Source organism: Malus sylvestris, chromosome 11, assembly GCF_916048215.2.
Source record: "Malus sylvestris chromosome 11, drMalSylv7.2, whole genome shotgun sequence".
In the NCBI taxonomy this organism is placed as follows: Eukaryota; Viridiplantae; Streptophyta; class Magnoliopsida; order Rosales; family Rosaceae; genus Malus; species Malus sylvestris.
Genome location: NC_062270.1, coordinates 20,813,914 through 20,836,281, shown reverse-complemented (window position 1 = coordinate 20,836,281; position 22,368 = coordinate 20,813,914). Strand labels below are relative to the sequence as shown.

The 22,368-nt window shown below is 36.9% G+C and overlaps 2 protein-coding genes across 3 annotated transcripts; one reads left to right on the top strand and one right to left on the bottom strand.

Annotated features, from left to right (window-relative positions):
• The first annotated feature begins 12,158 nt into the window (after window positions 1-12,158).
• Window positions 12,159-14,777, top strand: LOC126591077 (probable polygalacturonase At3g15720). 2 transcript variants are annotated; one of them, XM_050256638.1, is made up of 9 exons: window positions 12,159-12,437; window positions 12,628-12,726; window positions 12,847-12,936; window positions 13,029-13,169; window positions 13,292-13,676; window positions 13,810-13,891; window positions 14,000-14,108; window positions 14,205-14,327; window positions 14,432-14,777. In XM_050256638.1, exons 1-9 carry the CDS (start codon window positions 12,267-12,269, stop codon window positions 14,651-14,653), a joined length of 1,422 nt encoding a protein of 473 aa, XP_050112595.1. In that variant the 5' UTR covers window positions 12,159-12,266; the 3' UTR covers window positions 14,654-14,777. The 2 variants fall into 2 exon arrangements, with proteins under 2 accessions (XP_050112595.1, XP_050112594.1); XM_050256637.1 differs by having other exon boundaries at window positions 12,844-12,936.
• A 102-nt stretch (window positions 14,778-14,879) lies between these two features.
• Window positions 14,880-21,368, bottom strand: LOC126591076 (L-ascorbate oxidase-like). Its single transcript, XM_050256636.1, has 5 exons — window positions 20,888-21,368; window positions 20,694-20,786; window positions 20,405-20,617; window positions 19,238-19,432; window positions 14,880-15,983 (listed from the first exon to the last, which is right to left on the bottom strand). The coding sequence occupies exons 1-5, from the start codon at window positions 21,185-21,187 to the stop codon at window positions 15,021-15,023; spliced, it is 1,764 nt and encodes a 587-aa protein (XP_050112593.1). The 5' UTR covers window positions 21,188-21,368; the 3' UTR covers window positions 14,880-15,020.
• Between the last annotated feature and the right edge of the window lie 1,000 nt (window positions 21,369-22,368).

Here is a 22,368-nt window from a genome sequence, read left to right as displayed (position 1 = left end):
TATATAGCTCTCAATTGTAATGGAGGTCAGTGTGAAGAATTTGTATCAGTTTCTTGTTCAATGAAAGTTGTAGTTTTCCCTCGCAATTAGAGTCAAGTTCAATTGAGGTTCTTTTCATTAGTATTGAGCCAGTCTTGATCCCACACATCCCTTATATGTGCGTATGACTCGAGCTTAGACGAAAAGAGTTATGGAATCTCACAACCAATTATCAGAAATCCAGAAAACCCTTCAATTGTTCCTCCAGAAATTTGACACCATGGATGATCAGTAAGCAAAATTGAAGTTAGAATTCGTCGCTATGGGAGTTCGTCAGGAGTCTTCCGATTCGGCGCTCTAACAATTGCATAGAGATCTCTTGAATCAGGAAGGCAATAAGGAATTTCCAAGTGAATCATCTAATGTGATCTAATCTAATCCAATCCATCGTCAAAATCCTCGTTTTAATCATCAAGATCAGGGCTTTCAGCATCATCCTCCCTTGATCAAACTAAATTTTCCAAGATTCAACGATGACGACAATCCTCTGAGATGGGTTTACATAGTAGAGTATTATTTCGAGTATTTTGACATTCTAAATGAAAAGAAGGTGCGAATGGTGTCATTTCACATGGAGAATGAAGCTCAGCAATGGTTTCAAATAGGTAAATTGTGTCAAGAATTACCCTCGTTGGAAGGATTTCACTATGGTATTTTGCCATGAATTTAGACCGTCGGAGTTTGATGATTCTGTAGAAAATCTAGTTAAACTTCGTCAAACGGGGTTGCTACGGGATAACATCTATGAAATTCATCGTTTGGCTAATCGAATGAAAGATATCAACCCTGGCCTTCTCAAAAGTTGTTTCATTGGTGAATTACGATCAGAAATCCATCATGATGTCAAGATTTCCGCCCTCAAGTTGTTCATGAAGCAATTACAATTGCTCAACAGATTGATGCTAAGATAAGTGAGTTAAAGATTAAATCTTTTTCTAAATCATCATTTCCCTTGAGTTCTAAATCAAATCTGCTTCAGAATATCACCAATACTATTAGAAATGATGTTGCTCCAAAAAACCTTACTACTAAACGTCTAACACCAAAGGAAATTCAATATCATATGAAGAATGGCATGTGCTTTTAAATATGCTCCTGGTCATTCTTGTGAGAGAAAAAAAACAATTGTTGTTGATTGATGTGTATGATTATATGACTAAAGTTGCTAATGATGATGAAGACAATTCTAAAATTGAAATTACAGCTTGTGCAATTTATGGGATTCCTGCACCTCGATCAATTCGAACCATGAAAATTTATGGGTTAATCAAGAATTGTTCAATTGTGTTCCTTATCGATTCTGGTAGTTCTCACAATTTTGTGGATGTTGTTTTGGTTAAAAGGTTGAAGGGTCAGTTAAACACTACTCACACCTTTAATGTAAAGATTGCTGATGGGGGGAAAGCTAGAAAGCAAAGGGTGTTTCTCTCAAGTTCCTATCAAGATTTAGGACTACCAATGCATTACTTTGGGAGGATATGATGTCGTTTTAGGTGTACAATGGCTGAGAACTCTTGGTTCTGTATTGTGGGATTTCGACAAACTCTATATGCAGTTCGTGGTAGGAAATACTACACATTGCATTTCCAATCCTCAGTTTAATGAGTCTCAAGTAGTCACTCATTTTCAAATGGAAAAACTTCTACAAAGTGAGAAGTGTGCAGGGGCATTTTTATTCATGATCCAAAAGGAAAGCTCTTTAGTTTCAAATGATTTTTCTTTATCTTTATCCCAAGATATGGAATTGAAAGGGCTACTAGATTGTTTTGTGGGCATCTTTCTGACACACCCCGTCCCGAAGAAGGGCGTGCTGGTCGTCACGTGAGTGTGACTTAACCATTTACACAGTTCGGAAGCTTTAAAAAAATACAATTACTATGATGAAACACCCGAGGGTGAGTCCTACTTTTATGAATTCTGTCAGAACACCGTTGGATTCCTCGTGGCCACCAAAGCTCTGCTATCTAGAACCTGGAGGGGCGCAAAACAAAATTGAGTGGGTCAGTAAAACAAAGTTTTTCGAAAACCTTTCATTTAAAACATTTCTAACCCCTCGCCGTAAAACCTGTATACTTTCCCAGAAATTTATAATAAAAACATAAATATATAAATCATCAAAACTCCGCTCACCATCTATCAACATAACATTTCAGAAAGAATATGCCATGCCAAAATATAATATGAATGCATCGATATAAATCAGGTGAAATAATAAATCAACCGGAGACCCTATAGTGGTCCTGTACGGTTGATTCTATAGCTCAATATCCCATCCAGCCGGAGTCACCAACTGTGACCTGTACGGCCCTGCCGGAGTCACCAATTGTGACCTGTACGGCACTACACTGCACATAAGTCGGAACTACCTATAGTAGTCTTTACGACTAAGATGGTGAAATAATACTCTCTAATGCTTCTCTCATCAATCATCTGTGCACATAATCTAAGGTCACTCACTAGTCAGAACCCCTCTAATGGTCTGTACGACATCCACCTACTTGGATCCAAGGCGAGCGTGCGGTGTGGTGAATAATAAAGCACTAACACCAGAGGTGCAGGTTATGAGCTCTCAACATAATTCACATAAAATAAATCGTATGAATAATGTAAAAACTCACCTGTGCGTCAATAGCGTCAATTCACATATGTATGCATCAATTATCTATTCAAATATCTCATCGATTGCATGCATGGCATCTTAAAACATATTTTCATATAATTGCATTTTCTGGGAAAAACAGTAGTATATAGGTAATACGAAAACAAAACTGCCCACTCACCTGGAGTTCGCCCTACAACTCCCTAACACAATACGTCAAGGCGTCATGACGATCGGCGCCTAAAACAATAATCAAATCCAATCTCAGAAATCATATCGATAGAATATATAACTTATATAAAACACGTCACTACGCAGTTCGATCCGGAAGATCTGCAACTTAGATTTCAAATCCATAACTTCCAGAGGTCCACAATATACCTCTAGGACAACTTCCTAAAATTTCATTACCATCCAACGGTCGGATCTCCGTCAATTTCCAAAACTAAGTGACAGTTAACATTCTATTTTATGAACTTACAACTCCAATTCCGGAAGATCCGTAACTCGGATTCCCAATCCGTAAGTTCCAATAATCCTCAAATATTACGTATTACAACGTATCAAAGTTTGGTGACGATCCAACGGTTGGATCGTAAATTCACATTTTCACCTAACCACGAATCGTAACCAATTTAGGTTCAATTACTCAATTTACGTTCATCAATTATCAAAACTGAACCTAGAACCTTAAACACATGCTCAGAATGACATTGGCAGGCCATTGGCCACGCGCCGCCACACGGGCCGCCGCGGTGAATACCATATAAACGTTATTTAAAGCATATAATCAACAATTCTCAATAACATCTCATACGGTGCTCAATTTGGGTATATGAATATACCACAGTGACCTACTCGACGTCACGGACATCGAGGAATTTTTAGAAAAAAATTTCTGATGTGGCACGCGCCCCCACGCGCCATGGGTGGCACGGGCACACGTGCCCCCACGCGCATCACCCCCAACCTTGGTTCGCCGGACTGGTTTTTCCGGTGGCCGGATTCTGGGCATTTTTCAAACGTTTCGTTCTCCTTCGTTAATCAACCATTTTCTACACTTTATATATCAAAATGAAGATCTTGACGAGACGAACACATCTATACCTGTCTCGACCCCTAACTCGTCGGGGATTCGCCGGAAAAAGCCTCGATAGTTCTGGCCTAAATTGAGAAGTTTCGTTCTCGGTCCTCCGACGTCCAATTCCTACCAACGAAGCACCCCTAGCCTTGTGAGGACCTCCTTAAGCTCGCTATGGGCTTGAAATTCCCTGAAACACACAATTTTACGTGTGTATGAACAGTGCACACTTTCGGGGGTTACGGTTCCACGACGATATCGAAGGTTCTAAGCTACATAAAGTGTACCATTCAACTCAGGGGGTTTCAAGGCTGAAGAATCTTACCTTTTTGGCGTCGATCCGCGACGTTTTGAAGGGTTTTGGTCTTGGTCGTGCGTTCGAGAGAGAGAGTGAGAAACTGCGACGGAGAGAGAGAGAGCAGACACGGGAAGAGAAAGGGAAAGGGTTCTGCACGTGTGTGTGTGTGGTCCAATAATCCCACTAAGTCATTCTTCATCCCTAACCACACAATCCTACATACCAAATTTTAAATCAACCTTTAATCCAATTTAATTAATTTTTCAAAAACTTAGGAACCATGAAATGTTCAAACATATCACACACACGTACCTTAGTGACCACCAAGGGCACTTTCGTCATTTCATGTCTGATAGGATTTTTAACGTCTATGCAAATAGGGTCAAAATCACATGAAATACTTGCAAGAATACAAGGATATTGTAGTATAGATGCTCATGCAAGGTCGTTTTCCTCAAGGACTATTTGGATAATTTATGTAGAAACAATTACCAATCAAAATACTTAGAATTAAAACTTGAGAAAATAGAGTTTGAGATTGGGTAAATTAAAAACGAATTTTAATTAAAAACTAATATAATCGAAGAAAAGATTTTTAAATACCAAGTTATAAAGGCACTAGGGTTCCACCATCACCTAGCAATCCTATGAATTTCTACCAATTACTTACGATTTACACATGCTACTTCGAAGGTTAGGTTTTCCTAATATATATTCTCCTCGTGATATTCAAGCAAGAACATATATCTAACATGCAATCCGTCTGTGATATTCAGATCAAATATGAACATGTAAGACTCATTAAGTTTTATGAAAACCTTTTGAAGAACCATGCAACCCCTAAGAACGTGATATTCGCCTTAGATGAAATTACAATTATCAATCACAAGAAGCAATACTCAATCCTTCGGTGATATTCCGACCGAATTGCATCCAATTACTTGTCTAAACATCCTAATGGTGGCCAATCATCAAGATAATTAGATAGTTTAAAACAGTGATCAATAATTCAAAGTGCGCATGCAATCAATCGTAAGCAATTAAATAAAAATTACATATTCATGCTAAGGCTCAAGGCTTCGCCCTAGCAAAATGAATTAGTTATGCATATTCATAACTGAAATCATAGAAAATATTATTACGAAGAAAAGGGATGAAAACACCTTAAAGTAGAAAATCTCAAAGAACCCTAGCCAAGTTCTTTGTCTCTCAAGTTGAATAATAATAAGCGTAACTAAAATTGTAGACGGCCAAAGCCATATATTTGCTCAGCCCTCACAAACCCTAAGACATAGGTTTTTTATTCCAACTAGGAAACTAAGAAAAATAATAAAATATCTTAGAAAATAAAACCCTAATTAAACTAGGAGAATCTGCCAAGTATTTGTCCAGCCACGTTTTAGCCTCAGATCTCCTCCAAATCCGGCCCAAGATAGCTTGTTTTAAAGATAAGGGCCTTCCGAACACATCTCCAGAAGGCCACGAAACCATCCGAAGTCATATTGGGCTCCAAAAATGCACTTTAAGCCCAGAAACGTCATTTTCCAGCACCGCGCATCGCTCCTTTATTTTATCGCCAGCAAATAACCGCTTGATGGAAAAATCCCAAATTTTGATACGACCAAGCTAAGTGACTCACGAACGTCGTCTGACTGGAATTACTCCAAAATTCGTTCATTTGACCACGTTTTGCTCCAGAGGAAGTCGAAAGTCCTATATTGAAAATACAATTCAAAGTATCAAAATTCTTCCAAAATATTAACCAAAATATACTAAGAATAGGGTTAAATATATAATATAAAATTCACTTATCAATGTCCTTATTAAGAAATATCGGGACGGGCTGTGACACTTTCAAACCTTTATTACATTACCTCCACGGAGATCACATGACCACAAAATTCCCTTATCACCAGGAAGCAAGCCACATAATGCTAGGCCTTACAGATATGGCCCTTTTCAGAGTTTGAAATTGAAAAAAAGGTGAAGGTACTCTTGGATTCTGGTTTTATTAGGGTTAGCAACAGTCTCTTCTCTTCTCCGGTTCTATTTGTGAAGAAAAAAAAAGGCACTTGGAGATTATGCATCGATTACAGAGCATTGAATATGCTGACAGTTAAAGATAGGTATCCAATACCTCTCATTGATGAATTGTTGGATGAATTATATGGTGCCCAATTTTTTTCTAAGTTGGATCTTAGAGCTAGTTATCACCAAATTAGGGGACATGAAAGTGTTATTGAAAAAAATAGCCTTTAGAACCCATGACAGCCATTATGAATTTTTAGTTATGTCGTTTGGTTTAACCAATACTTCTACCTCTTTGCAAAGTCTCATGAACGAAAATTTTCAACCCTTTTTGAGAAAATTTATATTGGTATTCTTTGATGATATCTTGATCTATAGTCCAACTTGGGACCTACATGTACAACATTTGAGGCACATTTTTGAGATATTCCAACAACATCAATTGTTTGTGAAGCAATCTAAATGTGCTTTCGACAAAACACAAATAGAGTATTTTGGCCATATAGTTACAACTGCCTTCTCGTTGCTTAAAAACGCCATGCTATCACCTCAGGTTCTTGCCTTACCTGATTTCTTCAAACCTTTTACCATTGAAAATGATGCTTCAGGGACCGGTATTGGTGCAATTCGTCAATAAGATGAGAAACCAATTGGATTCACAAGTAAAGCTTTGCGGCCTAGAAACCAATCCTTATCAACTTATGAAAGGGAAATTATGGTTGTTTTACATGCTGTGAAGAAGTGGCAATCATTTTTGGCTGGAAAACATTTCATAATCAAGACAAATCATCATAGTTTGTAGTATTTCCTCCAAAACAGAGCTCATACACCTTTTCAACAAAAGTGGGTGCCAAGTTGCTGGGTTTTGATTATGAGATTGTGTATAAAAGGATCTGAAAATCAAGTGGCAGATGCTCTTTCAAGACTCCCTTTATCTGCTATTCCACCTACTTCCCTAGATCATCAGGAACTTTACTCAATGGAAGGTGAAATTTGTAGTATCTCTTATCCTTACTTCTCTTGGTTAGATGAATTATGCAGGCACAATGAAAATGATGAATGGATTGTTAAGAAAACAAAATATGTGTATCAGAATCATAGTTTGTTCCCTTTGCTAATTTGCAATATCAAGTTGATAATGGATTTTTGAAATATAAAGGGAGGATAGTTCTTAGCCCTACTAGTCTTTGGCGAGAAAAAATCTTCCATGAGCATCATAATACACCTTCTGCAAGTCATACTGGATTTTTAAAAGACTTATAAAAGGATTTTTTGGTCTTTTTATTCGCAAGGCATAAGTATATCAAGGAAATGGTGGTTGTTTGTGGTCCATGCCAACAAAATAAATACGAAACACTTGCTCCTACAGGGTTATTGAATCCTCTTCCAATTCCGCAAAAGGTATGGTCAGACATCTCTATGGATTTTATTGTAGGGTTGCCGGCAAAACTGTTAGATTTGCGGTGTTTGATAGGCTTTCAAAATATGCCCATTTTCTGCCTCTTTCTCACCCTTACACAGCGCTAATAGTGGCTTAAACTTTTGTGGATAATGTCTTCAAATTACATGGAATGCCCACTTCAATAATTAGTGATAGAGATCCTGTTTTTCTCAGTGCTTTCTAGAAGGAATTTTTCAAACTACAAGTCTTTGTTATAGTTCCAGTTATCATCCTCAAACGGATGGGCAAACTGAGGTTGTAAACAAATGTGTAAAGACTTATTTACGATGTTTTTGCAGTTTATAGCCAAAACAATGGTTGAAGTGGTTTTCTTGGGCTGAGTGGAGCTATAACACATCCTATCACTGTGCTTCTAAGATGACTCCTTATGAAGCTGTTTATGGGCGATCACCACCACATATTCTGGTTTAAGAAGCGAGGATAACTAAAGTTGATTTGGTTGATCAAAGCTTGCAAGACAGAAATTGAGTGTTGTCTCTTTTAAAGTCAAATTTGGAAGTTGCACAATCCAACATGAAGCTGCAACTGGACCATCATCAAACTAAACGATCATTTGCAATAGGCGATTTTGTTTATCTTAGGTTGGTGCCTTATCAACAACAGTCTTTAGCTTCCCAACCTTTTAATAAACTGCAACCTAGGTATTATGGCCCCTTTGAAATACTTGCAAAGGTGGGTTATGTTGCTTACAGATTGAAATTACCTTTCAATACAAGATTCATCCAGTTTTCCATGTATCTGATAAGAGCATATTTATGCGACTTAGTTAGCTTGTTTTCTTGCATTTACATGGCTAATTTCTACTTATTAGAGTGTTTTAAGCTATTTTCATGTGTTTTCAGGTTCAAATGACAAAGTTGGCAAGAAAGTGCAATTTGGAGCATTTTGAAGCAATTTTGGGCCAAGAATGGATAGCACATGCATGGAGCAAGGTGGATTGATGTTTTTGAAGTTCAAGAGGCTAGGAATATGCTGAAGAGATGAAGAAAATAAATTCAAGACAAAGAAGATAAGGAATCAGCTAAAAGGAAGGAATATTATCTAAAACCTTATCCAAACTAACCTTATCTTATCTTATCCTACCTTAATTCCAGCTGCATTGGGGGATCAATTTCACATTAAATCACCTAAATATCAGGATTCTAGAAGCCAATACCCTATCCCTAAATTGGTGCGGCACCTAGCCTTTCTAGAAGTTATATTTCCTGCTGCAAGGACCACTCATTTTCCTCCCTGGAATCTGATGAGAAGTGTCATTTTTCCTTGCTGATTTGGAGTCCTAATTCCCTTCCTTCTCAGCCTTCACCGTGCCTTCCCTTCTCCCTATAAATACATAGTGCCGCATAAATCATAATTCACCCATCTCTCACCACAAATCACACCACACATCCATACACAGAAATCTCTTTTGTGCCGCAGCCTTGCAAGGAGAAAGGAGAGGAGACCCTTTGCCGTGCCCTGTCATTCAAGCTTGGATTGCTGGAATGTTCTTAGGTGTATTCTATCTTTTGTTTTCAATGTTTAATTTAAGTTATCTTTGTTTAAGTGCGAACATGAGGAACTAAACTCGTTTTGGCTAAAGGCGAATTCAAAGCCATGAACATATATTGCATATGAATTGATTACTTTCAGTTATTATTTCATGAATTGTGAATGCAATTTGCGTAACTGTTTAATTCAAAACTTATTCTTGTATGTTGATTAAGGGTGCACACTTGGTTTGCATACATGAATTTGATGCTAAAATATAAGGGAGTTTCACATAATAGTTATGAACTTATATTTATAAGTAGTGGAGGTCACTGGTCATGATCGCGTTAAGTAAAATCCTGGCAAAAGTATCATGTTGTTCATAGTTATGAATGTCTTATCAATGCTTATGATTTTCATAGAACTTAATGATCTTTGATATGTATCTCTATCATGTTGTTCGTGTAGGGAACTTGATAAGAATAATTTGGTTGCGATGCTAAGTCCAATTCAATGAACTTAGGAAAATCTGAGGGATAATTAGTGCAGTTCATAGTTAATCTGGGGCGTTGTCATTCATTATTTATAGGAAGAATAACTAGAAATCGATTCATATGCATATGTGTCATGTGTGGAGAATGACCCTCTAGCTAGCCCTTCACCCCTTAAAACATCCAATTTCGTATTACCTTTAGTTTGTTCTGCAAGTACTTAGGTTTACTTTAAATTCGTCAAAAACCACTCCCCCCTTTATATTTCATGTCTTTTAGTTAGAATCTGTCCAAACTGGTTTGTTTTTAGTATTTTGAGTCAACATAAGTTAGAATTCATCCATACACATTGTTTTGAGTCTTTTTAGTTCAATTTTCGTCCAAAGTCATCCTTAGTGTTAGTTTTTAGTCAATTTGTTTGTTTTGTGTAGTTTTGAGTAGTTTGAGTCAGTCTTGAGTCTTAAGAGTCTAGTTTAGTGTAATTAAGTCTAATTTGAGTCGATTAGCAGTCCCTCCTAATCCCCGGCGTAGAATGATCCCTACTTATCCATACTACAATAATCAAAAAGAGGGTTTAAGTTTGAGTGCTAGTTTATATCACATCAATATCTTGCCTTAAAAAGCAATTGGGAAATTATGTGGTTCCTACTGTGCATGTACCAGTAGTTGAAGATGAAGGGTTAGTAGAAGCAACTCCATTGGCTATTTTAGATAAAAGAGTGATGAAGCATGGCAATGCACTAGTGCCAGAAGTGTTGGTTTAGTGGAAAGGACATTCTGTTCCATATGCTACTTGGGAAAATATTCAAGATTTCACTGCTCAATATCAAGCTTTTATGCCTTGACAAGGCTGATTTCAAAGGATGGGGTAATTGTTAGTAGGTTAGATGGGATTCCTCTATTGGTTTGTCAATATTAGTTACTTGTAATTTCTTTACTGGGGTTAATAGTTTGTTGATATTTGTAACCTTGGTTAGTTATTAGTTGGGATCTGTAAACCATGGTTAGTTGTTGTTGTAAGTCGATTATTTAGCTGAGAAATAGGCTATATAGCTATCAATTGCAATGGAGGTCTGTGTGAAGAATTTGTATCATGTTCTTGTTCAATGAAAGTTGTAGTTTTCCCTCGCAATTAGAGTCATGATTGATTGAAGTTCTTATCATGGACATAGAGACAATGTGCCACCGAGAATAATCTAATATTTTTAGTTTTAGTATCATTATATGAACATTTTAATATAATAAAATATTTTTTATATAGTGATATCTTTTGAAATAAATAAATTAATGTGAATTAACTATATTTATTTATATATTATAAATTCAAAAGAAAATATACAATTTACCCGAAGAATATATTCGTCGAGCATGTCATTTGGAATCTTATTTGGCCCGACAAAATTATTTCGTTTAAAAAAGTTTTTTTTTTTTTTTGGTATGAAAACTCTAATCCAACTCATACAAATAAAAGGGTTTAATATGTTTTGGGGATAATTGGGAGTATGACGCTCTGGCGATTGGGGTGTTGTATTCACGGGGTCCTCGTGGTCGGGCTTTCAGGGTGCGTTTGGTACGCGGGACGGGACGGGACGGAACGGGACGAAGCGTTCCGTCCCGCGTTTGGTGCGCTAAAAATGGGTGGAACGGGCTGTTCCACATGACAGATTTTGGGTGTTTTTGCGTTCCACCTCCCCCCCCCTGGAACGGGTTTGTTCCACGTATGTGGAACACAATGTTTTACCATTTTAAGACAAATATACCCCATGTCTTTTTCAAAAATTACACCTTCGTTCCGTCCCGTCCCGTCCCGTCCCGTCTGCGTACCAAACGCACCCTCAGGGAATGACAGGGGAGGTCTGCTTAGCCCGTTAGAGTTAGGTTAATTTAGGTCTCCACATCATAAATAAAAATTATAATCATTCAATACTACGATGTAGTGGTATTCTTCTTCACTTGGAACTGAGAGGTGCTAAGTTTGAATCTTGTGGATGGCGAATTCAATACCAAATTAGGCTGCCCATTATGTGGTTTTGCCGAACTCTCCCTCCCTTTAATATAAAAAATATTCATGTACTAAAAAAAAAATTAAAAATTGACATTGCTCTTTCGAAAAAAAAAAGTCACGTTGCAGTTTCCACTATCTATGGTTAAATTTGGTTGAAAACTATGATTGAAGATTTGGTCACTTGACATTTTATTATGGATTGAAGATTTGACCCCCTTTTTTTTATCATTTGACCTTAATTCCAGTCTCTCATCCAATTTATATTGATTGACGCATGATAGCTTCTCATAAAAAAAGAAAAAAATAAGTACACACAACATTTTCACAGACAAAACTGATTAGAATTAAGAAATCAATGCCTCATCACAATAATAATAAAGGTAGACATGCGATTCGACCTAGCTTCTATATGGAAAAAATGAATCATAATCGGTATTTTGGTTAACGAAGGAAAAACCAAAAAATTACGAAAAACAAAAGAAGAAAGGATTTGAAATCTTGATTGATTGATTGATTGACATCCCAAAACCAGAATATATTGTGATCTCTGTCTATTTTGGTACCACACCAACGTTACTTATGATTATTGATATCGCATCGCATGCATGAACCCTATATATATGTGTGTGTATATGTACTTATTATCCTTTCACTCTGGTTCATCTCCTCAACATTCACCGCCAAAGGTTTATAACCATTAGTACAAAGTAGTGCAGCCTAGCTTGTTCTTCATCCTCATTTCTGACTAATTTGTTTCATATATTTCTCCTTCAGTTAGCAATTAGCATTAAAAATGCATCGAAAAGTTGCCATCTTTTTGTTTGCGATCATTGTGATTGCTAATTCACCTACTTCATGTATTGCTAGTAGATCACTAGTACTAGATGGTGATGATGCAACACCAACTTCAAATACTTTCTATACCTCTGAGTATGCCCCCACCGATGATGATGATGACTCACAAGTATGTCTATCTACACTTCGTATTATTCATTCAGTCTCTTTGTTTCATATATACATACATACATACATACATATACATATATATATATATATATATATATATATATATATATCCATTGATTTCTCTTTCCACCAATTAAGATTAATGTTTTAATTTACTCATGTGTCTTTATTTTTTTGTTCAACTCAAGTTAAAGGAGGCCTTCTTCCCAGAAGCATGGGGATCTCGACCAATGAAGACATTCGATGTTGGGACTAATAACGCCGAGACACAAGATGATTCGCATCAAGTATGCTACCACTTCTTCTTCATATATTTTCTTCATTTTTCAATTTCTGTGAATGATTTTTCCCTTTTGCCTTAATAAATTTTTATTGATTTTGTGCAATTGGTGCAATTAATTAAGCAGGCCTTCCTAGAAGCAATGGGAGCGCAAGAAAATACTTTCAATGTGATTGATTATGGTGCTGTTGGGAATGGCCAAGCTGATGATTCAATTGTATGTATATTTTAGTTTTGAATTGTAGTTGGATTTACAAAGGGTTTGTTTATTTATTGTGTCCTGGTTTAACTTGTGCTTCAAACAAAAAGGCCTTCCTCAAAGCATGGGGAGCTCTGTGTGTATCAACAACTCGAGGCATCGCTACCCTGGTTGTACCGAAAAGTAAAACATTCTTGTTAAATTCCGTGGCTTTCCAGGGTCCTTGCAGGTCAAGTAACATAAATTTCCAGGTAACCATATAAACCCTATTCAATGAAATCTTTATTTTTAACATATGATACTATTTTTTGTATTATATTGTTTGTTTATGCCGATTATTTCTTTCTTAATTTTGCTGGGGTAAAATTTGCAGATACAAGGAAGTATTATTGCTCCAAATAACATTGGTGCATGGAAAAACAAGGACAAATGGATTCAGTTTGCGAATGTGCCCGGTCTTATGATAAACGGCGGAGGTCGTATAGATGGCAACGGTGCCGGTTGGTGGAAATTATGCGGGAACAAGAAATCACACTGCCAGCGACCAACTAGTCTCCACATCCACAAATGTGATGGTTTCCTGCTGAGTCGCCTCACATTCTTGAACAGCCCCAAGAATCATATAAGCATCAACAGCTGCAATGGTGGCCGGGTTTTCGGACTCTTAATTAGTGCTCCGAAAGAAAGCCCTAACACTGATGGAATTGATATTTCTTCATCCACCAAACTTACCATTCACAATTCTCTTATTGCAACTGGTAATTAATAACTACATATATATATATGATAATATTTATGTCGACCTTTTTCATGTAATTAGATTCGTAAGGAAGTAAACTGGGAGCTGATTCTTCGTTTTGCTATTTTTGTATTTATCGTGTATATTTATAGGCGATGACTGTATTGCCATCAATAGTGGTTCATCTTTTATCAAGATTAATGGTGTTAAATGTGGACCAGGCCATGGTATTAGGTAATAATTATTATTTTCCCAGCATAATTTGTTGTTCATTTATATTTCCTCATTAAATCAGGGATTAAATTTTTAATTTTAATTCATTAATTGTATGTACACTTGTAGTATTGGAAGTCTTGGTCAAAATGGAGAACATAGTGCAGTGGAAGAGATTCAAGTAAGCAATTGCAGTTTCAGAGGCACCCAAAATGGAATGAGAATCAAGACATGGGAAGTAAGAAATTCCTTAATTTGACACTTAATTTATTAGTCATGTGATTAATTAGTTCAGTTATATTAATAATATTATTTTTTATTGCGTGCATTGTAGGGCGGCTCAGGATATGCGAGGAAGATCACCTTTGAGGGAATTACATTTACAGACATTGAGAACCCAATCATAATAGACCAGCACTATTTTGCTAATCCTACTTCAGTAATGGACATAAACAAGGTGACTTAACTGATAATGTTTGTCATGACTCATATGTGTTCTACTTGTTAGTTCGTTTTAAATTATGGTTATGTATGACGGAATTAATTTTATGGTGCATGCAGTGCGTACAAGTGAGCGATGTGACATTCCGTAACATTGCTGGATCTTCCGGTGTTTTGCAAGCAATTACATTGGACTGTGGACAGAATTGCTGCACCAACATTATAATGGATAACGTCAATATAAGATCGGGTGTTCCAAACAAGGATGTTTATGCATACTGCAACAATGCCCAGGGCACCTCTTCCTTCTCCACGCCTTACGTCCCCTGCCTTTCCCATTAGTTCACATCCAACATATGTCTAAGTAGGTTTACTAAAAGAGAAAGAAAAAAAACCATATGCCTAAGTACCTTTCTAGGTTTAATTAGTTAATAATATTTGATGTAATTCAACGAATTACTAGTAATTAATTAATAAAAATTGTTCAGTTGGTGAAGTTATGCTAGATCCATATATTTTTCATTTTTTCTCACCTAAATTATTATGTTGAACAAAACACCAATCAATATAAATTAATCATAGATGTATCAAAAGCTAATTGCATATAGAGATGCATACTCAAATACATAATCTCGACCGACGAATCAAAGGTAACTTACTCGACTCGCATATTATAAATAAACACAAATTAACCTAAGCAGCAAGATTATTAATTGTGGTTGGCTGTCATAAGCATCTTCCCAGTGAGACCACATGCAATAGCCTCCTGAGGGATTTTGGTGAGGTGTTGGATGCCTTCCGCAAAGACGACTCCCATTCCCATATGCAAATGAGGCTCAATGTGACAATGGAACGCCCATGCTCCGGGATTGTCGGCCACAAACCTAAGAGCCGTCCACCCGTAAGGAAATATCACCGCCGTATTCCGCAGCGGTGGATTCTTCAAGTTCAATTTCTTCTCATCTTTCTTGGGGTCAAACTTGCCTTCACCGTACCCCAATACCCAAAAGTCGTGCCCATGCAAGTGCCATGGGTGTATTTCGCTCACGTTAGCGGTCAGTGCGTTCGCGTTTTGAAGTATGATATCGACTGTTGTGTTCATGGCCAGTATGTAAACCCCGTTCCCGGTGGTGGTGTTAGGGTTGACGGGCTGCTTCATCACGTCGTAGTCGTTGGAGAAGCTCTCCGGCGGGCTATTCTGCTGAAAAGCGTGCCTTAAACCGTACTTAATGGATCCCAAGTAAGGAGTGGGCGGTAACGTTAGGGAGACATTGTTAATGGCCCACTTGGTGTAGCCGTTGATCTTGTTTTGGGTGTTGAGGAGGGTGATCCGACGGTCGTAATTCTTGGGAGGCTTTGGGGAGCCCATCAGGGCCAGAATTTTGTTGCTGAAGGACTTGCTGTGGGCGTAATCATTCCATGCAGGTGTGGTCGGAGGTGACGAAGCGGGGAGCTTTGAAGCGGAGTTTGGGCGGTAGTTTAGGACTGAAAGACCCTGCGGGGTTTTGGGTTCCCTTCCTCTCACTCCTGCTGAAAGCCAGTAGTTGTTGGAAGGGTCTTGGTTGGTTGTTATGAGGACTGAGTAGCTCTCGCCTGAGTAGATGTCCAAGTCATCAACCGCAAATGGCGTCACATAATTTCCGTCAGCTTCCACCACCACCATTTTGTGATTCTACAACACATCAAACATATATAACAAAATCAAGTTACACAATTTTTGCACAATATATAATGTTGATTTAGAATATAGGTATACCAATCTATACTGTTTATATGTGATACATTGTCAATATTTGTTCAATTTTACTTAGTAGACTGAATCAAGAAAACATTTTAAACAAATAATACTGACAGCATATCAACAATGTACACCACTAAGTACGTAATAGAGTTCTACGGTCTCTAAGTGAAGAATTCATGGTTACTTTCGATTAGATTTGAATATTTCTGCTAAATATTTTACACTGGTTAATGTTTGAGTATAGCAACATGACATGTTCACCAAAACAAGAAAACATGACAGTTTTTGTTTTGGTTGGAAATTATAGTGTCCTTTAGATTCGTTATATGCAGCAAGTAACGGGAAATTATAGAAGAACAAGGACGCATGCATGCTGTACTACATGCTACACACACACACACACACACACACACACACATATATATATATATATTGGATGCCAGAAGCTACGTACAAAGAATACATACTACGTATAGGTATAGGTTTAGGGGGTTGAGATCCTCTTTGGATCTCATACTCCAGAGTACAATCTAAAAGGAGGCAGATTCTCTGCCCTCCCATTTCCCGTGTCCTCCTGTTTTGTGTGGTCACAGTTAAGCTACGTTAACATTTTATATTATTTTTTTATAGAGATAATAAGATAAAAATGAATAATAATATAAAATGTTGACGTGGTTTAATCGTGACCACACAAACGGGAGGGCACAAAAAGTTGGAGGGTTGAGAATCTACCTCCAATCTAAAAAATCTAAACCGTTCAAGTTAAATCTTGCGGTCCCATTATTCTATTCCATAAGTCCATCTCACACAAACAAAAAAATCTGGACAAATTCAATTTAAATTGTACGATCTGAATTTCTCTGTCAATGAACCCAGGATTTGAGATCTCGATAGAATCTCAATCCAACATAAATTAGAGCACATGTGCTAATCAGATGTCAAATTTGATCATGATGTGCAACAGGCCACGCCAACAGAAAAAGAATCACGTGTTCTGATTCTGTTATATGGTCCAACTCATTCATTCCGATGAGAGGATAGGAGAGAGCTACTCAGGAAAAGCAAAGCAGCAGCTTTTAACACATGCGCCAAGGCTTTTTCTCTTCCAAAGTTAATTACTGTTCTCCTTTTTCTACAGACTAGAGTACAAAATGTACAATGCCTAATATGTTTTTTCAATATTAAGCGATAGTTTGCATGTATAATCTTCACTAAAAGAGAAACAAAAAAGTTTTAATCCGAAATACATTAAGTTGAAAAGTATAAATCAACCAAAACAACTTTTCACATGCTTGAACAGTTTTTTTTTAATTAGGAAAAAAACCAATTTCAAAAGCGTGAAGGATAATCCTGTCAGAATGAATGGGTCCTAAAATGGGCAGTATAGGCCCGTTTGGTGGGCTAGATAGGATTGAGAGATAGAGGCAGAGATTTGTAAAACATGACTTGTAACTTATGTATAAGGATAAGTTAGACAATCCACTCTATTGTAGATTCATAACTCATTATATCAAGTCATGTCCATTTTACATTTGACACAACAAACAACGGACTAAACTCAAGTTTATTGTAATTACACAACCTATCACATCCAGTTCACCAAGCGGAGTCTAATTGGCTAAAAGGCCAACAATCATGCATTGGTATTTTTGGCCAATACCTGGCTGCCACTCAGTCGATTATTAGGGATTTTTCTTTGCTGCATAACATGTAATTCCTCCCAAATTGCCTCTCCCATTGGGCACCCACTCAACTCCACTTTTAAAATACTTTTTTCATGAACCATGCATAGTGCATATAGTGTGTAGGGAAGATTCTGGGAAAGGAAAAGAAAAAGAAAAAGATAGAATTATAATAAGTAATCCTTGTAGAGCCTCTGTCTGTCTAAATTCCCCAATACCTTTTGCACAACTTGTCACTTTTATGACTCATATTGGTGCATGATAGCAGTACCCAATAACGTGACGCCCATTGACACCATGATAACCCATTTTACCAATTCATTCTTTTATTTAAAGGCTTATTATGTCACAAATTGTTGAATAAATCTCACGTACTTAATACACCTTACATTTATTTTTTCAATGAAAAATTATCTTAATACACCCCCACATATTTTTCCATAATAGCCTCACACCTCACATTCTCAATATACACTTACATTTTCTATACACCCTCACATTTTTCAAATCTTATAAAGCTTTTAATTTGGACAAAAAGTGCCTACTGGAATTTTGACAAAAGATGCCGCCTAGAATTAAAAGCACATGTGGATTGTTTTCAATTCCACCATTAAAACTCATGTCGTCTATTTTTAATATTTGGTAGTAATTTTAGGTGTTTAATTTTTCATGTAATCCATGTGATCCCTAAAAGATGAATACGAACATAGAAACTTGAATAACGCAACAAAAGCAAGATTAAATTATTATTGATGTCTCAAAATCACTAACACAATAAAAAAAATATAAAGTCTTACCTCATTTGAAGTTTCCGAAAAATCGATTTCGTGTTTCATTCGTCAAAAATAATTCTTCTCAATCAACATGTTTGTAGTTTCATTGGTTATGATTTTGTTTAACAATGGAGGGTCAAATGGATTTTGATAGTTGAAATTGTCATTGCATAGTAGGGTAAATGAATCATTTAATATTAAATTTTAATGTGGGGTGCATTCAACATTTTGTGGGGTGCTAATATAAAAAGTCTTTTTTAAATGACGACGTGGTTGATGCAGGACTCACCATTGACATGAGGTACGAGTTACACTTAAACATTTGACACCAAATTGTGCCATTAGCTAGTACTTGTTTTGCGCTGCCAAGCATCCATGGAGGAGATGACGAAGCTATGTGATGACTAGTTTTATCTATGTAGTGCAAGTGTGGCTTATACATCCCATCTTAAAAATGATTATCACACCTACCACCTTATTAATTAAATTTATGAAGAAATCAAATAAGCAGAAAATATAAATTGACATAATTTCAAAACCTAATGATGCAATGTGTTTAACTTCAAGAGTGTAAAACATGGTTAGCCCAGAAAACAAAATGTGGCTAATAGCAAAAGGAATCAAAGTATCTTCCAACTTTAGGGCAATAATTAAATAAAGTTGAAATTGACTGTCACAAATAGTAAAATATGTATAAGATACATGTAGTGAAAGAGAAGAAGGTTTTTACCCCAATGGCCAAGTTGAGGGATGCTAGGGCAGTGGTGCTGGCTATCCTGAGCCTGTAGATCTTATTTGGAAGCACATGGAGTATTTCGGGTGCGCAATGTTCGCTTCCTCTTAATTGGCACTGGCTTGAACTAGAATTGCTATAGCGCGCTGCCAGAGAACAGTTGTACTGGCCCCTCCCATTGATCAGCAATGTCTGTCAATCATCGAACAGAACAGCGATCTAAATTAAGAACATTATAAATAAAAAAACAGATGGTTTATATTTTAATTTAAATTTTAAAAAACATATATTATATTTAGATGGATAGATTTGGGATTGAAACTTTAGACAAGGATCCACCACCTAACGCATTGCAAATATTCTAAAATCATATTAGTGACGGTGACAACGTGTAGCTAGCCTTCTTCTTTTGGTCTCGTGTTGAGAATGAATTTCACATTGATAGAAGGAGAAATTTTGCATGAACTTATAAATAAGTTGAACTACTCTTCATATTACTAATTAATTTTATAATAAAACTTCAACTTTATTCATATTGCACACTCTTCCAGTTTCCATCCATCACTTATCAAGAAACTATCATTTTTTTACTGTAAAAATAAGTATCAAAATACAGAAAATGCGTTGTGCTGTAGTAAATTTATACGCAAACCGCGTGAGGAAAAGTAAGTCACAGGTAAAAACTAGAAATTAGGTATTTTTTGTCTGCAATCAATATAATTAACAATATTTATTTTGTTTTAGGAAGTAAGAGTACAATTTTTTTAACAGTAAAGAGCAATTCAACATATTAAAAATAAACGATCATGATTAAATTTAAATTAATATTTTTAATTATTTACATAGATAGGAGAACGGACTACTCAACAGTCAATAGTATAGACTGTTTAAGAAAAGGGTATGAAAATTTCCTATGAGAAACAAAGTCTATGAATACATGATAAAAGTTAAAGCAAAGACAGCGCAATGTGGAAATTGGAAAAGAAATCAGATTGGAATCACCGGACCAATGCAAATGCACGGCAAATACTATGAGCATTACCACCATTGAGGGAGGTGAGCAAAAATGTATTCGTATAAGACCGACAAATAGGCTAACTAGGGGAAGGGACGATGTAATGGAGGTAATTAATTAAAAATTAATTATAATTATATAATATGTACCTGGGGTTCACCAATCCAACGGAGAGGGTTGGAAGAGAGGCCAACTTCTTGGTGGTGAACGCTTTCATGCCACCAGTCGCTCAGTAAAAGGTTAAACTCGCCGTCGTAGTGGAACGGCTCTTTCCTGCCATCTTCTACGTCCACAACCAGAGACCCGTACAACCCTGCTGATCTTTGCATTCCGTAGTGCCCGTGGTAAAAGTATGTCCCAGCCTGCACTCATCCACCATCCGTTAACACCAAGAAATCCAGAGAGAGAAAGCCCTACCTTCCATGATCCATTACTTACCTTGTCAACTTTGAACCTATAAGTGAAGGTCTCTCCAGGGTTGATGACACATTGTGAGATGGATGCTGTTCCATCTGCCCAAGGACTTCCAAACTTCATGCATTCAGATCCACAACAAATCATATTAGCACACATAGATAGCAACTAGAAATGAGAGAGCGAGAGAGAGAGAGAGAGAGAGAGAGGCACAAGACCTGTCTGATTCCATGCCAGTGAATAACAACTCCCTCGGTGTGGAGTTTGTTAGTGAGATCAATAACCACTGTGTCTCCAGCTTTGGCTCGGATGGTCGGCCCTGGAAACTGGCCATTGATCCCCATCACAACATTTTCGATGCAATCCGGTGACCAAAACACATACTCCACGTCCCATTTGAAGTGCCTGGCTTTTGAACCCGCCGATGACTCAACCAGCAACATAAATATGCACGCAACCACTAACATTTGGGATGCTGGGGCCTTAATAAGCCTCCTACATGTTGTCTTCGTCCCCATGCTTTAGTTAGCTTTTCACTACTAGCTATACTAGCTAGCAGCAAAAATATTAGAGCTTAAAAGTAAGGATATCAAGTGATAGAAGAGAGATATTTGATGAGATGAAGAAGAAAAGGCCGTAGAGATCCGGGGCTAGGGCCAGGGGGGATACCACTGTTGGCTACTGCTGCTGCTAAGTATTGGTTTGTATATGTATATATAGATGCGCCAGTGCGTGATATGCACTTTTACATTTAGTTGTCGCTTTTGGACTTAATCAATATATAACATGTGTGATTTGATTGTGCATGTGCATGAATTTGCTGACGGTGGAATTTAGAGTAATGTAAACACATAATCGATGATAGTTTTTAGATTCGTTTGAAACTGCTTTTAAAATGACAAAAAACTCTTTTTGTAAAAATATTTTTGGATTAATAAAAATACAAGCAAATCCTGAAAAAGCACTTGAAGTGCTTTTGGAACCCATAAATATTTTCTCTAAAAATGCTTTCATTTATTTTAAAAATATTTTCAAACGAGCCATTTATTATTTCTTTAATATAAGTGGATTTCACATATAATAATGTACACCCATATCATATAAGCACTACTAGAAATCATGCTATAAGCCACCCTTTCATTTGGTGGCTATTGTCAAGTGTTGCCACTCACATTGGTGGCAAACCTCTATGGCGACCAAGCACCCACTAAACTAGTAGTGTGGCCTATGTAGAGGACTCTATTGTAACAATGGCTACCAATATTGCATTGGTGGGTATGTGAATAGTACAACATTTTTATACTCATACTCATACTCATACACCCACCAATCCTATGTGTCTCTATTACAATCAGTGGCTTTTAAAGTATAGGCACCAACAATGGTGTGAATCTATAGCATTCCAAATGGCCTTTATGTTCGAATTGTATTACATGGCTGTTAAATCATAGCTCTGTACTATATTAAAACTCATCTTCTTAATATAAACTTCACATTGATTTTAAATTTGCAAAAGGATTCACATTGACAACCAACCACACTTTATATCCCTTACGGAATCAATAACAAGGGTTGTCCCTTTTAAAGGAAGCATATTACATTCAAGTTTGTTGTCCAACACATCCAACTACCCAAGGGTGATGAGATTACATTTTATAAAACCAACAGTACATATGCACATCCACCAACAGCAACTGAA

What these genes read in the sequence shown, in the direction of transcription:
- LOC126591077 (XM_050256637.1), top strand. Translation starts at nt 12,267, where the DNA reads ATGCATCGAAAAGTTGCCATCTTTTTGTTTGCGATCATTGTGATTGCT. An exon ending in CAAGTAACATAAATTTCCAG is followed by an intron (nt 13,170 to 13,291) that starts GTAACCATATAA and finishes TAAAATTTGCAG; the next exon opens with ATACAAGGAAGTATTATTGC. An exon ending in TGAGAATCAAGACATGGGAA is followed by an intron (nt 14,109 to 14,204) that starts GTAAGAAATTCC and finishes CGTGCATTGTAG; the next exon opens with GGCGGCTCAGGATATGCGAG.
- LOC126591076 (XM_050256636.1), bottom strand. Translation starts at nt 21,187, where the DNA reads ATGGGGACGAAGACAACATGTAGGAGGCTTATTAAGGCCCCAGCATCC. An exon ending in ACTGGCATGGAATCAGACAG is followed by an intron (nt 20,787 to 20,887) that starts GTCTTGTGCCTC and finishes GAATGCATGAAG; the next exon opens with TTTGGAAGTCCTTGGGCAGA. An exon ending in GTTGGATTGGTGAACCCCAG is followed by an intron (nt 19,433 to 20,404) that starts GTACATATTATA and finishes GATGATTGACAG; the next exon opens with ACATTGCTGATCAATGGGAG.